The sequence below is a fragment of the Lepidochelys kempii genome, chromosome 7, assembly GCF_965140265.1.
Source record: "Lepidochelys kempii isolate rLepKem1 chromosome 7, rLepKem1.hap2, whole genome shotgun sequence".
Lineage (NCBI taxonomy): Eukaryota > Metazoa > Chordata > Testudines > Cheloniidae > Lepidochelys > Lepidochelys kempii.
The window spans coordinates 124,971,702-124,991,506 of NC_133262.1; the positions used below are offsets into that span (position 1 = coordinate 124,971,702).

Here is a 19,805-nt window from a genome sequence, read left to right on the forward strand (position 1 = left end):
TTATGCTCTCCCATCCCCACCAGGGTCTTTGCTCAGGCTGGTCCTGGATCAGCCAGAGGGAGCTCAATTCAGAGCAGTCAGGTGCTCTCTCTTCTCCAGAGCATGAGAGCAGTGCCAGGCCCTGCCAGCACAGAGAGAGCAGTGGGTTGCACCCAAATCCCCCCCACACGATAGCACAGCCAGTGGCCCCCCCAGCAGCCCGTGGGACCACCGACCCTTCTGCTGTCTGCAGCAATAACGGCCATTCCCCCCTCCCCCTCCCCGTCCCGCAGTGCCCAGACACTCACAGCCGCTCCAGCTCCTTCATGTCATCAAACGCTCCCCGCTCCACCGTGTTGATCTGGTTTTCCATCAGCTGCCTGGAAACGGGAGGCAGAGAGAACAGGTCAGAGCCGAGACACACCGAGGGCAGAGCGCTCGCTCGCCGTCAATCCACAGGAAGCCCCCGCACAGCAGCCTGGGGACCTGCCCGGGTACTGGCTGGGCAGGGCATGCTCATTCTAGGGGTGCAATGGACCGTGTCAGGGGGGGCTGAGGCCTTGCCACACTCCCTTGGAGCAGGGGCCACCTTCACAGAGACCCCAGCCACCTCCCATCAGCATCACTGGGAGCCAGCCAGGGAAAGGGCTGCTTTGTTCAGACACCTACCGGTGCCCCAGCTAGGCCACTCGCGGTCACACGGCTCCTCCTTGGCATCACGTTCGTGTTTAGTGCCGTCGGAGGTGCACCGCAGAGCAGCTCCCAGCCGCGCCCTTTCCCATCACCCGCTTTCCGCGCCCGTGGAGGGCATGCAGCCTTGTCGGCAGCGAGTCAGCCGGAGGGCAAGGGCTGAAGTCCCTCCAGGATACTGGGGTCACCCGGCAGCAGACCCAGCCCCCTTCCCGGGAGGTGGCCCAGTCGGTGCCCTCAGGCTCACGCTCACTGTTTCTGGTCTCCCCCCATCCCTTTCATCCCAGCCCCCTTTACCGTCAGAGGAGTCGCCCGCCTCCCAGCCCAAGCCACCCAGGAGGCCCGTGACCTCTGACCCCCCGAACCGCCTTTCCGACAGCACAGGCCCTACAACGAGCCTGGGACCTGCTGAGGTCCAGCAGCCCTTCGCCTCCCCCGCTTGCCCCAGTTCTCTGTTAGCCCGGGCTTTAGCGGCACCAGCCTCCCAAGGCTGAGTCCCACCTGGGTCAGCCCTGGCCCGGTCAGGCCTCTGCCCCAGGCAGTGCTGAGCCCCAGCCAGGCCTGGCAGCACCCCCCGTCACAGACACTGCTGCAGAGGGGGCGGGCGCCCCCCACGCTAGCGCTCGGGGCAGGGGACTCACAGGACACGCAGCTGCTTCAGCCCCGAGAAGTCGTTCCTGTTGATCCGGGTGATGTTGTTCCCGTTCAGCTCCCTGAGGAGAGAAGAAGGGACGGTCAGCGAACGGGGGCGGATGTACGGCAGGGTCGGAGCCCTGGGCTCCCGCAGCCAGTGCTTGGGCCGGGTGGGGGGGGCTGAGGCCCCCCAGAGGCAGGCAGGCGCCAGACCACAGCTAGATTTAACAGGGCTTCTCCATGGACCTGGAAACAGGCAGCTCGCCCGCATTCCTGTCTGAGACACCGGCCAGCACCAGCTGCTGTCTGGGAAGGTGTGAGGACCCCTGCGGGGAACGTTTCCTCCAAATGGCCAGTTGTTAATGGTCAGCTAACGCCCCGAAGCAGGAGGGTTTACAGCCCTTCTCAACACCCCGACTGTTAGTCTGGCTTTGGATGTTCCCACTGTGACGGATTGGACCCCTTGGGAAGCCACCTGATGTGCCGAAATACCCCTGAGTCTACCTGTTCTGCCAGCCTGGGCCCCCTTTGACCTGTCTTGCTGAGCCAGGCCCTTAAGGGCTCCTCTAACCCACACACAGGCAGGGCCACCCCAGCTGCAGATCAGCTCTGGGAAGACTCCGCTTCAGGGACTTGCTCCAGCGCTCAGCTGTCCTCTCCCTTGGGGGGCAGACCCACAGATATATTATGAAATTCGCCCCCTCCCTCAGTGTGGAGAGAGGTGTGCACACTTCTTAAGACTCCTCCTCCAGTTAGAAATTACAGAAACTGGGTTTAATAATAAACAAAACAAATTTTATTAACTATAAAAGGCAGATGTTATGTGGTAAAAGGGGTAACAAACAGAACAAAGCAGATTACTAAGCAAATTAAATCAAACACGCAAATTAAAGCTAGTTTCACTAAAGAAATTGGTGACAAATAGTATTTCTCTCCCTAGATCAGGGGTTCTCAAACTGGGGTTCGACATTGGTGAGGCCTCATCTGGAGTACTGTGTCCAGTTTTGGGCCCCACACTTCAAGAAGGATGTGGATAAATTGGAGAGAGTCCAGCGAAGGGCAACAAAAATGATTAGGGGACTGGAACACATGAGTTATGAGGAGAGGCTGAGGGAGCTGGGATTGTTTAGCCTGCAGAAGAGAAGAATGAGGGGGGATTTGATAGCTGCTTTCAACTACCTGAAAGGGGGTTCCAAAGAGGATGGCTCTAGACTGTTCTCAATGGTAGCAGATGACAGAACGAGGAGTAATGGTCTCAAGTTGCAGTGGGGGAGGTTTAGATTGGATATTAGGAAAAACTTTTTCACTAAGAGGGTGGTGAAACACTGGAATGCGTTACCTAGGGAGGTGGTAGAATCTCCTTCCTTAGAGGTTTTTAAGGTCAGGCTTGACAAAGCCCTGGCTGGGATGATTTAACTGGGAATTGGTCCTGCTTTGAGCAGGGGGTTGGACTAGATGACCTTCTGGGGTCCCTTCCAACCCTGATATTCTATGATTCTATGATTCTAGGGGGTCATGAGGTTATTATGTGGAGGGTCATGAGCTGTCAGCCTCCACCCCAAACCCCGCTTTGCCTCCAGCATTCATAACGGTGTTAAACAGATTAAAAAAAGTGCTTTTAATTTATAAGGGGGTGTCGCACTCAGAGGCTAGCTATATGAAAGGGGTCACCAGTGCAAAAGTTTGAGAACCACTGCTCTAGACATTGTTGTAGGCAGTTTGCAACGTTTCTGTGGTTCAGAGTTCCAGGTATAGTCCTTTTCAGACAGGACCCCTGTCTCAGCCTGGACTCCCCCCTTGCCGTCAGTTTTTCTTCTTGGGCAGACAGGCCATGGAGAGGAGGAGCCCTATTTGCCTTCCTCCCCACCCTTAAATAGGATTTACATAAGACGGGAATCCTTTGTTTCCCAAACTTGACAAGACCACCTGACCCTGTAGAATCACAGCGTCCATGAGTCAGGGGCAGTATGGAGGGTCCACAGGAAGGCCAAGTTTTCACAGCCTATTGTCCTTGCTGATGGGCCATCTGCCCTGTCTGGCTTTTCCATTGTTGAACCTGAAGTGTTAGCAGTGGGCATCACCCAAAGCAGCATAGTTGAAATACAGATACATAGCCAATATTCCTTACTTCAGATACAGAAATAACAGAGGCATACAGACTGGATAATCCAATTCAGTAAATCATAACCTTTCCAATGAGATCTCACATGAGCCATCTTGCATAAAAGTATATCTCAGTTATGTCATATTCATAGCATAAGCATATTTTCATAAGGAATGTGGAATGTAATGTCACACCCATTATCCATGCCAATGGCCGTCACTTGGCTCTTGGCCTCAACGAGATCTTGTAGCAGCAAGTTCCACAGGCTCCTTGTGGGCCGTGTGTAAAAGCATTGCCATGTATTAGTTTTTAATCTGTCCCCCTTCAATGGCATTGAATGCAGGGTGGGCAGGAGCAGGGCAGCTCCCTGCACCCACCTCCCACCCCACACATGTGTGCGGCTCTCTGGGTGGGGGGGATAATGTCGCTCTCACAAAAGCAATGACCGGCTCAGGAATAGCAACAGCTGCCCACTATATGTACAACAAAGCCCTGGAACGCCGTCCCCTTGCGCCGATGCAGCAAACATCGAGCGTCTGCAGAGACCCAGATGCACGGACCGACAGATGTTTCTGAACTCCTATAAATTAGCATGGAGGCCCTGCAGCGTGCCTATCTGCAGCTTAGAGCCAGGTTTATACCACGGCACAAAACTTGAGTCACATCGCACCTTGCTCTCAGCCTCCCCCAGCTGCCCTGGAACAAGCCTCTGTAGGGAGAGCCGCCTGGACCCCTGGAATGTCTGCACTGGAGACTGGCAGGCACTGCCAGGGCTTTCGAGTCAATGAAAGTGTTTCCCTTCCCCCATACACACTGCGGTTGTTGGGAGCCCTGGGCTCCCCCCCACACAAACCCAGCCCACTGCCCTAGGTTTGTTTTCAGTGGTATCAAAGCAGCTCCCAGAAACGTCTGTTCGGGAAATAAACTGCGTTTAAAGTTTCCCATGCAAGAGACACTAACACAAACCCCATTGTTTCTTCTGGAGTCAGGTTTCCCCAACAAAAGACGTGGGGCTCAGAGCCAGCCAGAACTCCAAGGGGAGCTGCAATCCTGGCTTGCCGGGGGCTCAGTCGCTCCTCCTGAAGTCCAGAGGCTATGCTGATTCATTCCCAGGTGTCAGGAGGGTGTGGGAATGAGGGGCAGCAACAGACAAACACCCACCCAGCCTGGCTCCGGCTGAGACACACACAGAGCAGAGAAGGGGAGTGTTTGTACTCGGCACCACCCTGAGAGCAGCACCTGTGAGTAGAACCAGGGGGCCCCACAGACAAAATCATCTTTGCTAGGCCCAATATTGGCCCCACAGTTAGCTGCTACAGTCTGGTGGGAAAGGCCTTCTGCATGCAAGTTATTTGTCATTAGCCACTGCACCAATTAATATGGCCACCATTTTGGTGTGACACACACACACGGAGCAGGAAGCGCCTGACGCCCTAGTCAGGTCCTGCAGAGCTAGAACCGTGGGTAGAGGAAAGCGTCCGTACCCAGGAGCGGTAGGTATGCACCTAAAGCCAGGACGGGGCCCTTTGTCTTGGGGGCCCTTTAAACAGGCCCACTGGGGATTAGGAGGACAGGGAAGGCTGGCTGGTTCCTGGTGCAGAGATGGCCACTGTGTGTCTGCCAGTGGAGAAACCCCCACCCAACTCCAGGCAAACCTCCCACGATCCCCGAGGGGTCAGTGTCTCCCCTGCCAGTGAGGGCACTCCTGGGTACCCCTGCAGGAGCCCCAGCTCCCCTGACACCGGGCTACTCCCACCTCCCTGCTAGTCAAGGTGGCATCTAATGAGCCCCACCGCCATCAATGACCTGCAGGGCTGCAACTCCGGCTAGCAAGCCAGGGCGGAGCCCTCCCCAGTTACGGGTCCCCCCTCGCAGGCTACAACCAGCCTGGGTGCTTCCCCACCAGGCCCATGCTACCTCTGCCCCGTTACGCTACTCCCGGCTCAGGAGGGCGGGACACAGCTCCCTTGCAGCGATGCCATCCCCCAGGCTACCGAAGGGGTCAAAGTGCATTGTCTCCTGGCTCCTGCCGGCCTTTGGGGCCTCACCCAGAGCAAAGGAGCAAACCGGGACCCCAGGCTCTGACCTCCCTGCGGGCAGCACCCTGCTACACCTGCACTCGATGGCTCTGCCCCACTTGGCTGGTAGAACAGCTGCAGGGCGCCCCAAACCTGCCCTTGGGGTTCCTGCGCAGCGCGGGGCCCGAGGGAGGGCTGAGGTCAGAGGCAGGACGGCCTCCAGCCCCTCAGCAGCGTGTATAGACACTGAGGCCGTGCAGCCTGGGGTGGTGGCATTGTGCTGCTGAAATGACTGATAATGGCTAATGAGTTCCAGCTCGACCGGTACAGCCTCATAATTACACAGCTCAAAACCCCATTCAGCTGCTGAGATTGCCTGGCTCCTTCCACTATGGAGCCGTGTGCGCCTGAGTGCGAGGGGGCTGGGGGGCAGGTTACTAGGACACTGATGAATGCCTCGGTGGGAATGAATAGACGCTCCCTGCCCTGCTGATTAAACCGAAACCCAGCAGCGCATCCAGCTCCCAGCAGGCCCAGCAAAGGCACCAGGTGGGCAGAGACATTTGGATTCCTGCCCCCCGCCCTCCCAGGAACAAGGGCCAGATCCTGCCAGGAGGGGAGTAACTCCAGAGGCACTGAGCACACAGAGGCTGCTCATCCCCTTGCAGGATGGGGACCAAGCAGCAGTTCAGCAAGGCTGTGAGCCCAGGGCAGGTGCAGAGTTCCAGAGATAACGGACTTGACTGCCGCAATCGGACTCAGGGTTAGAAGGAAACATGCGCACACACGCCAGAGCTTTATGTTTGAGTGCTGATTTTCCAAACTGCTCTAAAATGCACCCACAATGCAGATTGTGCCACATCAGAAGCGAGGGTAGAGTTAATGGTGCAATTTTGGGGTTGTTGGCTTAGGGGTTTCTCAGGGTTCAGACTCCCACCTATCAGGACCTCATTTTAAACTGCGGTAACATTTACATGGGTGGAATACATAAGCCAGCAGGGCCCCACTGTCCCAGACACTGCACGCACGAAGCAAATGGCAGGCTTTGACCCAAAGAGCTCCCAGTCTGAAAGACAAGACATAAGCCTCGGACTGCAGGATCCCAGGCAACTCCCAATCCCTGGGCTCCAGGGCCCCCGCAGCACACACAGCTCTGCCGCTGCTGAGCTTGCTCACCAAGGACGTAGGAAGTTGGTGGTGTCCCACGCCAGGTTTTTCAATACTGTGTAATTTGCAACTACGCAGCATGGACAGATCGTCTTAGATCGTTTGCATCTTTAGAGTGATTTGTCTGATCAAACAGTCTTGTTCTGCCCCACACTCTTAGGCCAGGGGACTCTACATCAAAAATTACATCAACTGTTCCGAGTCACTGATATCTTGGAAGAAAATTATCCTCTCTGCTTATGGATCAATGTCCTAACACATAAAGCACCAGAGGCAGTCCACAGACCCCCAAACCACACCAGGGAACAGGGAACATATCCGGCTCTGTTAGGATATAGATATTCAGGCCTGTCTGTAAAGGCCTATACTCTAAGAATTTAGGTGTATTCTTATCACTTAGCTAGTTATAGAGGTATAAAAGAAAGAATCAAAATCACTGTCTGGCAAGAACTCACATATCCATAGCTGGGTTGTGAAATCCTCATTTCTGTGTTGTTCTATCATTGTAGTCCCCATTTCCCTATTGTTTGTCTGTATAATCTCTGTCTGGTTCTGTGATTGTTTCTGCCTGCTGTATAATTAATTTTGCTGGGTGTAAACTAATTGAGGTGGTGGGATATAATTGGTTAAATAATCATGTTCCAATATGTTAGGATTGGTTAGTTAAATTTCAGTAAAATGATTGGTTAAGGTATAGCTAAGCAGAACTCAAGTTTTACTGTATAGTCTGCAGTCAATCAGGAAGTGAGTGGGGGGGCGGGGAAATGGGAACAGGGAATGGGGTGGGGAAATTGGACTCTTGTTTTGCTAAGCGGGGGAATGGGAACAGGGACACAGGTAAGGCTCTGTGGTGTCAGAGCTGGAAAGGGGGACACTAAGGAAGGAAACTGGAATCATGCTTGCTGGAAGTTCACCCCAATAAACACTGAATTGTTTGCACCTTTGGACTTCGGGTATTGTTGCTCTCTGTTCATGCGAGAAGGACCAGGGAAGTGAGTGGGTGAAGGAATAAGCCCCTAACAGGCTCCTTACACACCTACCGGTAGTGTGTAGGAAAAAGCACTGTGTGATCAGTGAGAGTGACATATGCTGGAGGTATCATGCAGCCAGGACTAAAACATCCATGGAGTTTCTAAACATTCTAGCTGACAATTTCCTAACTCAAAAAGAGCTACAGCCAACATGGGTGAATTCTGTATTAGACCTTGTCCTGACAGATAGAAGCACAGATCACAGACCTAAAAATTAATGGTAGCCTAGGTACAAGTGATCATGCTGGTCACATTTATAATGTGCAAGCAGAATAAAGACTAGACAAGTAATATAGATACATTTGGTTCTTTAACAGGGCCCATTTCACAAAGCTGAAAATGATTGTGAGCCAAATCAGCTGGGAGGAAGAATTTAATCAGAAAAATGTGAATAAATGGAAATCATTTAAGAACACCTGACGAGATGACTCAAAAGCCACAATTGAGGAAGAAGGTTGGGCTGGTTAAAAAGAAAACCTGGGTTAGAGGGGAAGTGAAAGCAGATGTAAAACAATAAAAAGAATCATAGAACTGGAAGGGACCTTGAGAGGTCATCTAGTCCAGTCCCCCACACTCAAGGCACTAAGTATTACTAAGTAATACATAACAAATGGAAGAAAGGGGAAGTTGATAGTAATGAATATAAATCAGAAGTTAGGAATTGTAGAAAATTGATAAGGGAAGCCAAGAGACACAAAGTGACATCTATGGCCAGCAGACTTAAGGACAAGAAGGAGTTTTTTGAATACATTAGGAACAAAAAGAATCCTGACAATGGTACTTGTCCATTATTAGATGGAAATGGTAGAATTATCAATAATGCAGAAAAGGCAGAAGTGTTCAATAAATATTTCTGTTCTGTATTTGGGGGCAAAGCCAAATGAAGCAATCTCTTCATATAGTAGGGTGACCAGATGTCCCGATTTTATAGGGACAGTCCCAATTTTTGGGTCTTTTTCTTATATAGGCTCCTATGACCCCACACCCCATCCCGATTTTTCACATTTGCTGTCTGGTCACCCTATCATATAGTGATGCTAACTCTTTCCATTCCATTAGTATCTCTGGAGGATGTTAAACAGAAGCAACTAAAGTCAGACATTCTTAAATCAGCAGCTCCAGACAACTTGCATCCAAGAGCTTTGAAGAGCTGCTGAGGAGCTCACTGGTCCGTTCAGTTGTGGAGCACTGGGGAAGTGCCATAAGACTGGAAGAAAGCAAATGTTGTGCCAATTTCTAAAAGAGTAAATGGGATGACTTGGGTAATTATAGGCCTGTCAGTCTGACATAGATCCCAGGCAAGATAAATGGAGTGGCCAATACCGGGCTCAATTAATAAAGAACTAAAGGAGGGTGATGTAATTAATGCAAATCAACATGGGTTTATGGAAAATAGATCCTGTCAAGCTAACTTGATAGTGTTTTTTAATGAGTTTACAACTTTTGTTGATAAAGGTAATCGTTTTGCCGTAATATACTTAGATTTCTGTAAGGTGTTTGACTTGGTAACATAGGGCGTTTTGATTAAAAAACTTGAATATAAAATGAACCTGGCACACATTAAACAGATTAAAAACTGGCTAACTGATAGGTCTCCAAATGTCACTGTAAATGGGGAATCATCAAGCGGGTGTGTTTCCAGTGGGGTCCCGAGAGGATCAGTTCTTGGCCCTCTGCTCTTTAACATTTTTACCTGGAAGAAAACACACGTCTTCACTGATGTCTGCAGATGACGCAAAGACTAGAGGATTGGTAAATAATGAAGAGGGCAAGTCACTGATTCAGAGAGATCTGGGACGTTTGGAATACTGGGTGCAAGCAAACAAACAATATGCATTTTACTAAAGCTAATATGGCATACACCTAGGAACAAAGAGCATCAGCCATACTTACAGGATGGGGGACTCTACCCTGGTAAGCAGGGACTCTGACAAAGACTTGGGGGTTCTGGTGGAGAATCAGCTGAACATGAGCTCCCAGTGCGATGCTGTGGCCAAAAGAGCTAATGTGATCCCAGGATGCATAAACAGGGGATTCTCGAGTAGGAGCAGAGAGGTGATTTTCCCTCTGGATTTGGCCCTGGTGCAACCGCTCTTGGGATTGTGTGTCCAGTTCTCATGCCCAGGGTGCAAGAAGGATGTGGGTAAATTGGAGGGGTCAGAGAAGAGCCATGGGAATGATGAAAGGATTAGGAAACCTGCCTGATAGTGACAGACTCAAGGAGCTCGATGTAATTAGCTTAACAACGAGACGGTTAATGGCTGACTTGCTCACAGTCTATAAGCACCTACATGGGGAACAGATATTTACTGCTGGGCTCTGCAGTCTAGCTGAGAAAGGTTGAGCACGATCCAATGGCCGGAAGCTGAAGCTAGACACACTCAGACATTTTTAACGGTGACAGTAATTAACCATTGGAACAATTTACCCAGGGCCAGGTGGATCCTCCATCACCGGCCATTGTTAAATCCAGACGGGATGTTTTTCGAAGCTCTGCCCTAGGAATTATTGCGGGGCAGGTCTCTGGCCTGTGTTACACAGGAGGTCAGAGGAGATGATCACAATGGGCTCTTCGGCCTCGGAATCTCTGATAACAACAGTGCAAGGCTAGCAAAGCACTTCACTGAGCCCCAGCCCGGCCGGCGGGGAGGGAGGCTGGAGCCATTATCTCCAGACGGGAAGGCAGAGGCTCTGACAGGGGACGTACCTGGCCCAGGCAGCTCGTCAGTGCCACACGGCGGAACTGGATGCACTGGAGCCCTAGCACCTAGCCCAAACTGCCTCCAGAGCAGTGGTTCTCACCGGAGTATGCGTACCCCTGGGGTACGGAGAGGTCTGCTGGGGCACACAGCAACTCGTCTAAAGATTGGCCTAGTTTTACAGCAGGCTACATCAAACGCACTAGCGGAGTCCGTACAAACTAAAAGTTCATCCAGACAATGACTGGTTCATGCTGCCCCATACGCTGTACACTGACATGTACCCACAGTGTTTGTATTCCCATCGATTAACTTCCAATTATACGGTAAAATGAGAAAACCGGCAATGTTTCGGGAACAGTGCGCTGGGACACTTGTATTTTTAGGTCTGATTTTGTAAGCGGGTCGTTTTTAAGCGAGGTGAAACGTGGGGAGAAGTCAGATCCCTGAAAGGAGTACAATAGTCCAGAGAGGCTGAGAGCCCCTGCTCCGGAGTGTGGAACAGAAAAGCTTCGCAGGGACTGAGGCTGGGCACTGCAGGGTGTTTGGGGTAATTTAGCAGATAGTTCAGGACTAGATTTTGAGCAGGGGGCAGGAGACACACCGGGCAGCATGGCGCAGCAAGTCAGGGGCAGCACCGCCGTCTCCAGCGCCAGGAACCGTAACCATCCATCCAACTGCCAGCAATTGAAGTGTGCATGTGGGGTGGGGGGTGTGATCTGCAAGGGGTCACGGACCCGGCCAGAGACCCCGTGTTTTCCTCGAGCCGCAGGCTGAGGGGCGCTTTCAGCACTGTCTCCCCAGAACTGTAGCTCCCACATGATGACAGACCCCCCCATTTCTTCCAGACCACTTAAAGCTTCTCCAGGCTCGTGCACCAGCTACCATCCCATTTGCAGCGTGTTCAGGAGCTGGGCCATGCTCACAGCTGCACACGGACCTGACCATCATCCCACTGAACATTCATACCCCCCGCCCTGCACTCCTCTCCCCTCTTTGTTCAGATGAGCGGCAGCCTTGGAACCCAGAGGGGAATTAGCAGCAGGTGAAAGCGTGTTTAGACTGCTGCCAAGACAACAGCGCTCTGATTTCACTTCACGCCACTTTCTCCCCTCCAACCCCCACCCAGTGCCTCAGATACTAAATTACAGCCTGTCAGGCCCAGGCCTCTGAAATTCTTGCCGCTCAATAGCTAACCCTTTGCCTTGATGCCCTGTTCCAGCAGAGTAAAAAAAACACCTCCTCGGCCATGTGCCATGCAGCTATCAGAGATCACCGACGAGGCCTGTCTGGGCACCTGCTCGTATCTTCCTGGCTGGGAAATAACAACACAGCCTTGCTCTTCCCGGTCGTTCCTAGAGGTAAAGGCCAGAGGCAACCATTATGGTCCTCTTGCCTGACCTCCCACATAACACAGGCCAGGGTCTCCCCCCAGCCCCAGTGCTTCCTGCCTTCAGCCCAGAACCGGTGGCTATGCTAGGACACAGTTTAGACAGAAATGCCCAAGCTTCATGTGAAGATGTCAGGTGATGGCAAATCCCCTGGTAAAATCAGTTCAAATGAATGAGCCCTTTGTTGCCACATTAGCAGGTCACACCCTGCGGTTTATTGGCTTACAGGGCTCTGCATTTGGATGGCTTGATTAGTTCCTTGTGGATTTGCTGGATTTTACCACAGCCACTTGGAGGGTTTGGGGGCTGGCTCACCCTGTAGCAACTGAATGGAATGGAAACGCTGAAAGATAATTAGCCAGACATGGTCACAATCAAATCTATTCCCCAGGGACTTGATTTCTGGGGAAAGCGGCACAAGGCAGGCAGGCAGGCAGACACGGCGATTCCAATCGTCTGTAGTTCCTGGCGGTGCATGCCCCAAAGCCCATGAATGCCGAGGGTGCCCACCACGACAGAGGCTGGCACACACTTGGCTCTTGCTACCATGCTGACCCACTTAGTTTTGCTTTCTTGATGCAATGCGTGATCAAGTTGGGGCTCTCAGGGCCACGCATGCAGCCGGCCTTGATTCAGCCTCTGAAATTGCACCAGATACGGGGGTGGAATGAAAAACCTGCATTTGCATGGGGAAGCGGAGCGACATCTCACTACGCGATCGGCGAGTGCCAAGGCAGAGCGTGTGCACCAGCATATGGAGCTGCCATTTCAGAGGCATGTTGTGAAAAATCTGGTGCTTAATCTGTCACCAGTCAGACGTGATCACATGGCTCTCGCTTCGAATGGGGCTGCAACAGCCCATCTGCCGGGCCACTCCATTGTTACCTTGTGCTCCTCACCCCCAGCCAGTGTCTGCGCGCTGTGTCTGACACTTGCTTAGAGAACCCTTCTGCTTACACTTCGGTTGCAAGCTCCTCTCATTAGATGTGTCTGCAGCACCTGGCACCGTGGGCCCTAGTCCCTGCCTGAGGCTGGGTGACACCGCCGCAATATGAAGTGATGATGATGCCACGATCAGCACCAGGGGCCTGAGCAGCTGCAACTTCACAAGCTCCTTTCATTGCATTCTGCAAACCTCCCCAAGCCCAGTCGGCTTCTGGAAATCACCCACTGGCCGCTGAACCCAGGGCTGAACCCAGCCCTGCCCCATGTTGCCAGATAAGTCCTGGGTGTCTGGCTGGTGAGTCTTGCCCACATGCTCAGGGTTTAGCTAATCACCATATTTGCGGTCAGGAAGGAATTTTCCTCCAGGGCAGATTGGCAGAGGCCCTGGGGGTTTTTCGCCTTCCTCTGCAGCATGGGGCACAGGTCACTTGCTGGAGGATTCTCTGTTCCTTGAAGTCTTTAAAGCACAAGCTGAGGACTTCAATAGCTCAGACATAGGTCAGGTGTTTGTTACAGGAGTGGGTGGGTGAGATTCTGTGGCCTGCATTGTGCAAGAGGTCAGACTAGACGATCATAATGGTCCCGTCTGACCTTAAAGTCTCTGAGTCCTGATGGCCAGCCCTGTGCTCTGTCCACTAGTCCAGCTGGACACACTAAAGATTTGAGTTCTGCGGTTACTGCCTTTGCTGCTCCTGTTTCTCAGACACAGGGGAAGGATAGCCCAGTGGTTAGAGCACTACCATGGCACTCAGAGCCGGCTTCAGTTCTGGGGTCTGCCACAGACTGCCCGTGTGACCTTGGGCACATTGCTTAGTCTTTCTGCCCCCATCAGCAAGGCGAGAGCAGTGGCAGGTCCCTGCCTCGCAGGGGGGCGTCCAGAGAGCACACGGGAGATTAGGAGGTGCTCAGTTGCTATGGAATTGGGTCATGGAAGTACTTAGACAGGACATAAAGCAGGACTCCTGTCACCCCCGGTTTAGGAGCGGTAGGGATCTGCGGCCCCAAAGGCGGCTGGGACTGACTCCTGTGGGAAGCCTCGGCACCCAGATATGTTGAATGATCCACATCCATTTGCTCTCCTGAATCCCTGCATCTCCCAGCTTTGCCCCTGTTCCAGTGAGGGAGCCAAGAGATCCCGTTTCGACTCCAGTCTCCAGCCTGGTGACTCAACCTTGGTTTGCCAAGCCTCAGATCCATTGGTGCTCCTGCCCTCAGCGGGGTGAGCTCGCATTCCTCCGATTTCAGAGCCCAGTGGCCTGAAAAATTCATTTCTCTTTTTCTGCTCTACCCATTCCTAGCAGAGTCTCTGTTCCCTAGGGCACTGCCTCTGCTATCTGAAGCTGCGTTTGCATCCAAAATTCACGCCGGGAAAGAAGTCTCAGCAAAGCCTCAGGAAGCCTGAAATGGCCCCGGCCACAGGCCAGATCCTCCAGTGCTGTAACTCAGCCTGGCGGCAGCGGGTCCAAAAATATCCTACCCTGATACACACCACCAAGGGGTCTTGGTCTCACATAATTTATCTTCTAATTTAAAGCAACACCGTGAATTTAACAGCCACGTTCTCGACAAACCCCTTTCTCTGCCTGAGTTACCAATGGGCCCTCGACGTCAATGCTGGGAGAAATCCAACGCGCCACTCTGGCTGCTCCGAGTCACTTAACCATCTCTCCAGGCTGGGACAGAGAGATCCAGGGAGCCTGTCTGCCTTTGCTTTAGAGTCAGCTGCACTTTCAGCTTCTTAGCAACAATCTGGGTTTTGGACCCTGCAGGGGAAGAGCCCCTTGCTGGCACTCAACTGGCTTTATTCCTTGTTATTTGAATCTTCGGGAATGTTTCTATGGCCCCTTGGCTTTATGAAAACTCCTTTATACAGAGTTAAAAAGGCAGGGCCCCATTTAAGCTGAGGGTGCTGAGCACCCCTCGGAAGGGCACAGAACCACGCAGGATTGGGCCCTACTAGGGGATGCAGACTCTGTTCCAGCATTTGCCATCTTGCCGTTCTCCCCCATCCACACACATCCCATTCCCCATCGCTTTAACGCTCCTAGCGATGAGCCAAAACAGAGCCCTGGCTCTGTACAGACTAAACCCCACCCAAAGGTGGGCTTCTCTTCCTTCGGGGCAGCCTCTGTACACTGCTCGGTCAGCCAGGAACCTGCGCAGAGCTCTGTGATTTCCCATCTCCCAGCGCTCGCCTGCTCCATCCTGCGTGGGCTCCATGAGAAACTCCAGCCGTGACACTTCATTACACCCTGGGCAGAGACTGCCTCACCCCCCCACCCCCGCTGCTTACCAGCATGGGGGGAAACGCTGAAGGAAAGGGAGCATGACAGTAGAAGTAAATGCAAATACTGTAATGAGCTGGCTGGAGAGAGAGAGAGTGTGCGCGTGTCCACATACGTTCATGAACCCCCTTGTCACATTTTCAAACAAGCACCCTTGAGTTTCCTCCCCGGCTGCCCTTCTCACCTGGGAGAAGCTCCCTGTAAACATCAGCAAAGCCACCTCACCGTCCTCCTTCAAATCTCTCCTCAAAACTCTCCTTGGCCGTGATGTCTGCACAAAACTCAGCAACGGTTTGGCCGCCCACCCGCGCCGAGCCCCCCGCCCGCCCACACTGACTGAGGCTCTCTCATTGTTTCCTGCTACTCCTCCATCTGATCCACTTGTCTCTCGTCTTTTTACACTTAAATTGCCAGCGCTTTGGGGCAGGGGCTTTCTGTTCTGTGTTTGTCCAGCGCCCGGCCCGATGGGGTCCTACAAGTACTCAACAATAACACCCCCTGCTGGACAGACTCTGAACTGTTCCACCAGACATCACCGCCTCTCTACTGCCAATGGGGATTCTCTCTCAGCTCCTGGGCTTTTGGAGCCAGAGGGCCCGGGTGCCGTTGGTGAAAATTGCAGTGAGGCCGTGCCCAGGGTACGGGTACGGGGAAGCAGCAGACAGACAAGAGCCTAAACAACCACCAGGTTTTGAGGTGATTGTACAGGCCGACCGATTACAGCTGCGGACAGCACTCGCTCCCAGGCCTGTGTGGCTCAGAGGAGCCGATGGCAGCGGAGCGGCTCCACTCCGGAGCGAACAATGCAGCAGCACATTTAAGACAAAAATACGTATTTGAAACAGTGCAATAAACCAGGGGCGGATCAGACTTTCCCAGGAAACCACCGCTGCTTGGCGTGAAAAGTGGCCACCTGGGGCCAATCCGAGAGGCTTTCATGTCTCTTACCAGTGACTTTTTCCGACATGGGGACAATAGATTCTCCGCGGCCAGCCTCAGCTCTGGTCAATACAAACACAACGTAGTTTTTTAAACTAATATTTTTCCAACATGCAATTCCATGGGGAGAGAGGCACAGCGTTGCCATGGCGACATATAGACAGCATCTGCCTGGGAAGGAGCTGAAGGGAGAAATGGGAATAGAATTGCAAATTTGCTCAGTCCTGAGGAGGACGCCACGGGAATCCAGCGAGCCGGACTGCAGCAGCCTGGCTCCCAGAGAGAGCCCTGCCCATCGCAGCCCGCGACCCTGGGGCCCCATCGGGCAGCTCGGCCAGGAGCGGAGCCATGCTGGGTGCTCGCTCAGCTGGAAGCTGGTCTCCTATTCTGTCCATCAAGGCTGCCTGAGGAGAAGCACTCCCACGAACAGCCACAGGGCTCCATTCATGTCTGCATCTCCCTCCAGACCCCCTTGGCAGACACCACGCAGAGCATCTCCATCCTCTTGGGGAGCAAATACTCCCAGTGGCAATTCACTGCCAAGCCCTTGCACCCACTCAGCGCATAGCCCTTTGTCCAGCGAGCAGGGACAGCGTCAGCTCTCTCTACACTTGCCTAGAGCAAGAGGATCCTCGGCAGCTGGCTACGGCATAACATACTGCAAGCCCTGCACCGGGTCCCAGAGAGAAAGGGGAAATTTCCTCCTCCGAGCTCTCCTGCGCCAGCCCCCACGCTGGTGACAACAGCTCTCCCCAACCGGCCCGTGGAGACAGAGCGCGAAGCCTGGTGCTGGTGTCGAACTACCTGGACATCACGTTGTGCTGAGGTTACACGGCTGGCTGACCCAGGCAGCAGTGCTGCCGTGAGACACCTTGACTTGGTACCACACAACATCCCTGGAACGACAGCAAGTCAACCCCCCCCCCCCCACGGAACCGCTTAATCATAGAATCATAGAATATCAGGGTTGGAAGGGACCCCAGAAGGTCATCTAGTCCAACCCCCTGCTCAAAGCAGGATCAATTCCCAGTTAAATCATCCCAGCCAGGGCTTTGTCAAGCCTGACCTTAAAAACCTCTAAGGAAGGAGATTCTACCACCTCCCTAGGTAACGCATTCCAGTGTTTCACCACCCTCTTAGTGAAAAAGTTTTTCCTAATATCCAATCTAAACCTCCCCCACTGCAACTTGAGACCATTACTCCTCGTTCTGTCATCTGCTACCATTGAGAACAGTCTAGAGCCATCCTCTTTGGAACCCCCTTTCAGGTAGTTGAAAGCAGCTATCAAATCCCCCCTCATTCTTCTCTTCTGCAGGCTAAACAATCCCAGCTCCCTCAGCCTCTCCTCATAACTCATGTGTTCCAGTCCCCTAATCATTTTTGTTGCCCTTCGCTGGACTCTCTCCAATTTATCCACATCCTTCTTGAAGTGTGGGGCCCAAAACTGGACACAGTACTCCAGATGAGGCCTCACCAATATCGAATAGAGGGGAACGATCACGTCCCTCGATCTGCTCGCTATGCCCCTACTTATACATCCCAAAATGCCATTGGCCTTCTTGGCAACAAGGGCACACTGCTGACTCATATCCAGCTTCTCGTCCACTGTCACCCCTAGGTCCTTTTCTGCAGAACTGCTGCCTAGCCATTCGGTCCCTAGTCTGTAGCTGTGCATTGGGTTCTTCCGTCCTAAGTGCAGGACCCTGCACTTATCCTTATTGAACCTCATCAGATTCCTTTTGGCCCAATCTTCCAATTGGTCTAGGTCCTTCTGTATCCTATCCCTCCCCTCCAGCGTATCTACCACTCCTCCCAGTTTAGTATCATCCGCAAATTTGCTGAGAGTGCAATCCACACCATCCTCCAGATCATTTATGAAGATATTGAATAAAACCGGCCCCAGGACCGACCCTTGGGGCACTCCACTTGATACCGGCTGCCAACTAGACATGGAGCCATTGATCACTACCCGTTGAGCCCGACAATTTAGCCAGCTTTCTACCCACCTTATAGTGCATTCATCCAGCCCATACTTCCTTAACTTGCTGACAAGAATACTATGGGAGACCGTGTCAAAAGCTTTGCTAAAGTCAAGAAACAATACATCCACTGCTTTCCCTTCATCCACAGAACCAGTAATCTCATCATAAAAGGCGATTAGATTAGTCAGGCATGACCTTCCCTTGGTGAATCCATGCTGGCTGTTCCTGATCACTTTCCTCTCATGCAAGTGCTTCAGGATTGATTCTTTGAGGACCTGCTCCATGATTTTTCCAGGGACTGAGGTGAGGCTGACTGGCCTGTAGTTCCCAGGATCTTCCTTCTTCCCTTTTTTAAAGATTGGCACTACATTAGCCTTTTTCCAGTCATCCGGGACTTCCCCGGTTCGCCACGAGTTTTCAAAGATAATGGCCAGTGGCTCTGCAATCACAGCCGCCAATTCCTTCAGCACTCTCGGATGCAACTCGTCCGGCCCCATGGACTTGTGCACGTCCAGCTTTTCTAAATAGTCCCTAACCGCCTCTATCTCCACAGAGGGCTGGCCATCTCTTCCGCATTTTGTGATGCCCAGCGCAGCAGTCTGGGAGCTGACCTTGTTAGTGAAAACAGAGGCAAAAAAAGCATTGAGTACATTAGCTTTTTCCACATCCTCTGTCACTAGGTTGCCTCCCTCATTCAGTAAGGGGCCCACACATTCCTTGGCTTTCTTCTTGTTGCCAACATACCTGAAGAAACCCTTCTTGTTACTCTTGACATCTCTGGCTAGCTGCAGCTCCAGGTGCGATTTGGCCCTCCTGATAACATTCCTACATGCCCGAGCAATATTTTTATACTCTTCCCTGGTCATATGTCCAACCTTCCACTTCTTGTAAGCTTCTTTTTTATGTTTAAGATCCGCTAGGATTTCACCATTAAGCCAAGTTGGTCGCCTGCCATATTTACTATTCTTTCGACTCATCGGGATGGTTTGTCCCTGTAACCTCAACAGGGATTCCTTGAAATACAGCCAGCTCTCCTGGACTCCTTTCCCCTTCAAGTTAGTCCCCCAGGGGATCCTGGCCATCCGTTCCCTGAGGGAGTCGAAGTCTGCTTTCCTGAAGTCCAGGGTCGGTATCCTGCTGCTTACCTTTCTTCCCTGCGTCAGGATCCTGAACTCAACCAACTCATGGTCACTGCCTCCCAGATTCCCATCCACTTTTGCTTCCCCCACTAATTCTACCCGGTTTGTGAGCAGCAGGTCAAGAAAAGCACCCCCCCTAGTTGGCTCCTCTAGCACTTGCGCCAGAAAATTGTCCCCTACGCTTTCCAAAAACTTCCTGGATTGTCTATGCACCGCTGTATTGCTCTCCCAGCAGATATCAGGAAAATTAAAGTCACCCATGAGAATCAGGGCATGCGATCTAGTAGCTTCCGTGAGCTGCCGGAAGAAAGCCTCATCCACCTCATCCCCCTGGTCCAGTGGTCTATAGCAGACTCCCACCACTACATCACTCTTGTTGCACACACTTCTAAACTTAATCCAGAGACACTCAGGTTTTTCTGCAGTTTCGTACCGGAGCTCTGAGCAGTCATACTGCTCCCTTACATACAGTGCTACTCCCCCACCTTTTCTGCCCTGCCTGTCCTTCCTGAACAGTTTATAACCATCCATGACAGTACTCCAGTCATATGAGTTATCCCACCAAGTCTCTGTTATTCCGATCACGTCATAGTTCCTTGACATCACCAGGACCTCCAGCTGCCTGGCTCAGCGGTCTCAGAACGCAGCTAAACGGGGAATCCTCATCGAGCCTGACTGGTTCCAGGGGGGTCCTGAAGGGTTCTTGGCCCCAGGCTAGTTAATATTTATGCGCTAGTTCAACCCCAACTACTGGACTTGAAACAGGAATGGACTCGGGGCAGGTCTCTGGCCTGTCCTAGGCA

General features: G+C 52.4%; 1 protein-coding gene across 1 annotated transcript in view; it reads right to left on the reverse strand.

The window, feature by feature from the left end:
* SLIT1 (slit guidance ligand 1) overlaps positions 1-19,805 on the reverse strand; it is a 137,745-nt gene that overhangs the window by 108,710 nt on the left and 9,230 nt on the right. The window contains 2 exon segments of the mRNA XM_073354611.1: positions 288-359; positions 1,311-1,382. Coding sequence (XP_073210712.1) covers positions 288-359; positions 1,311-1,382 — 144 coding nt within the window.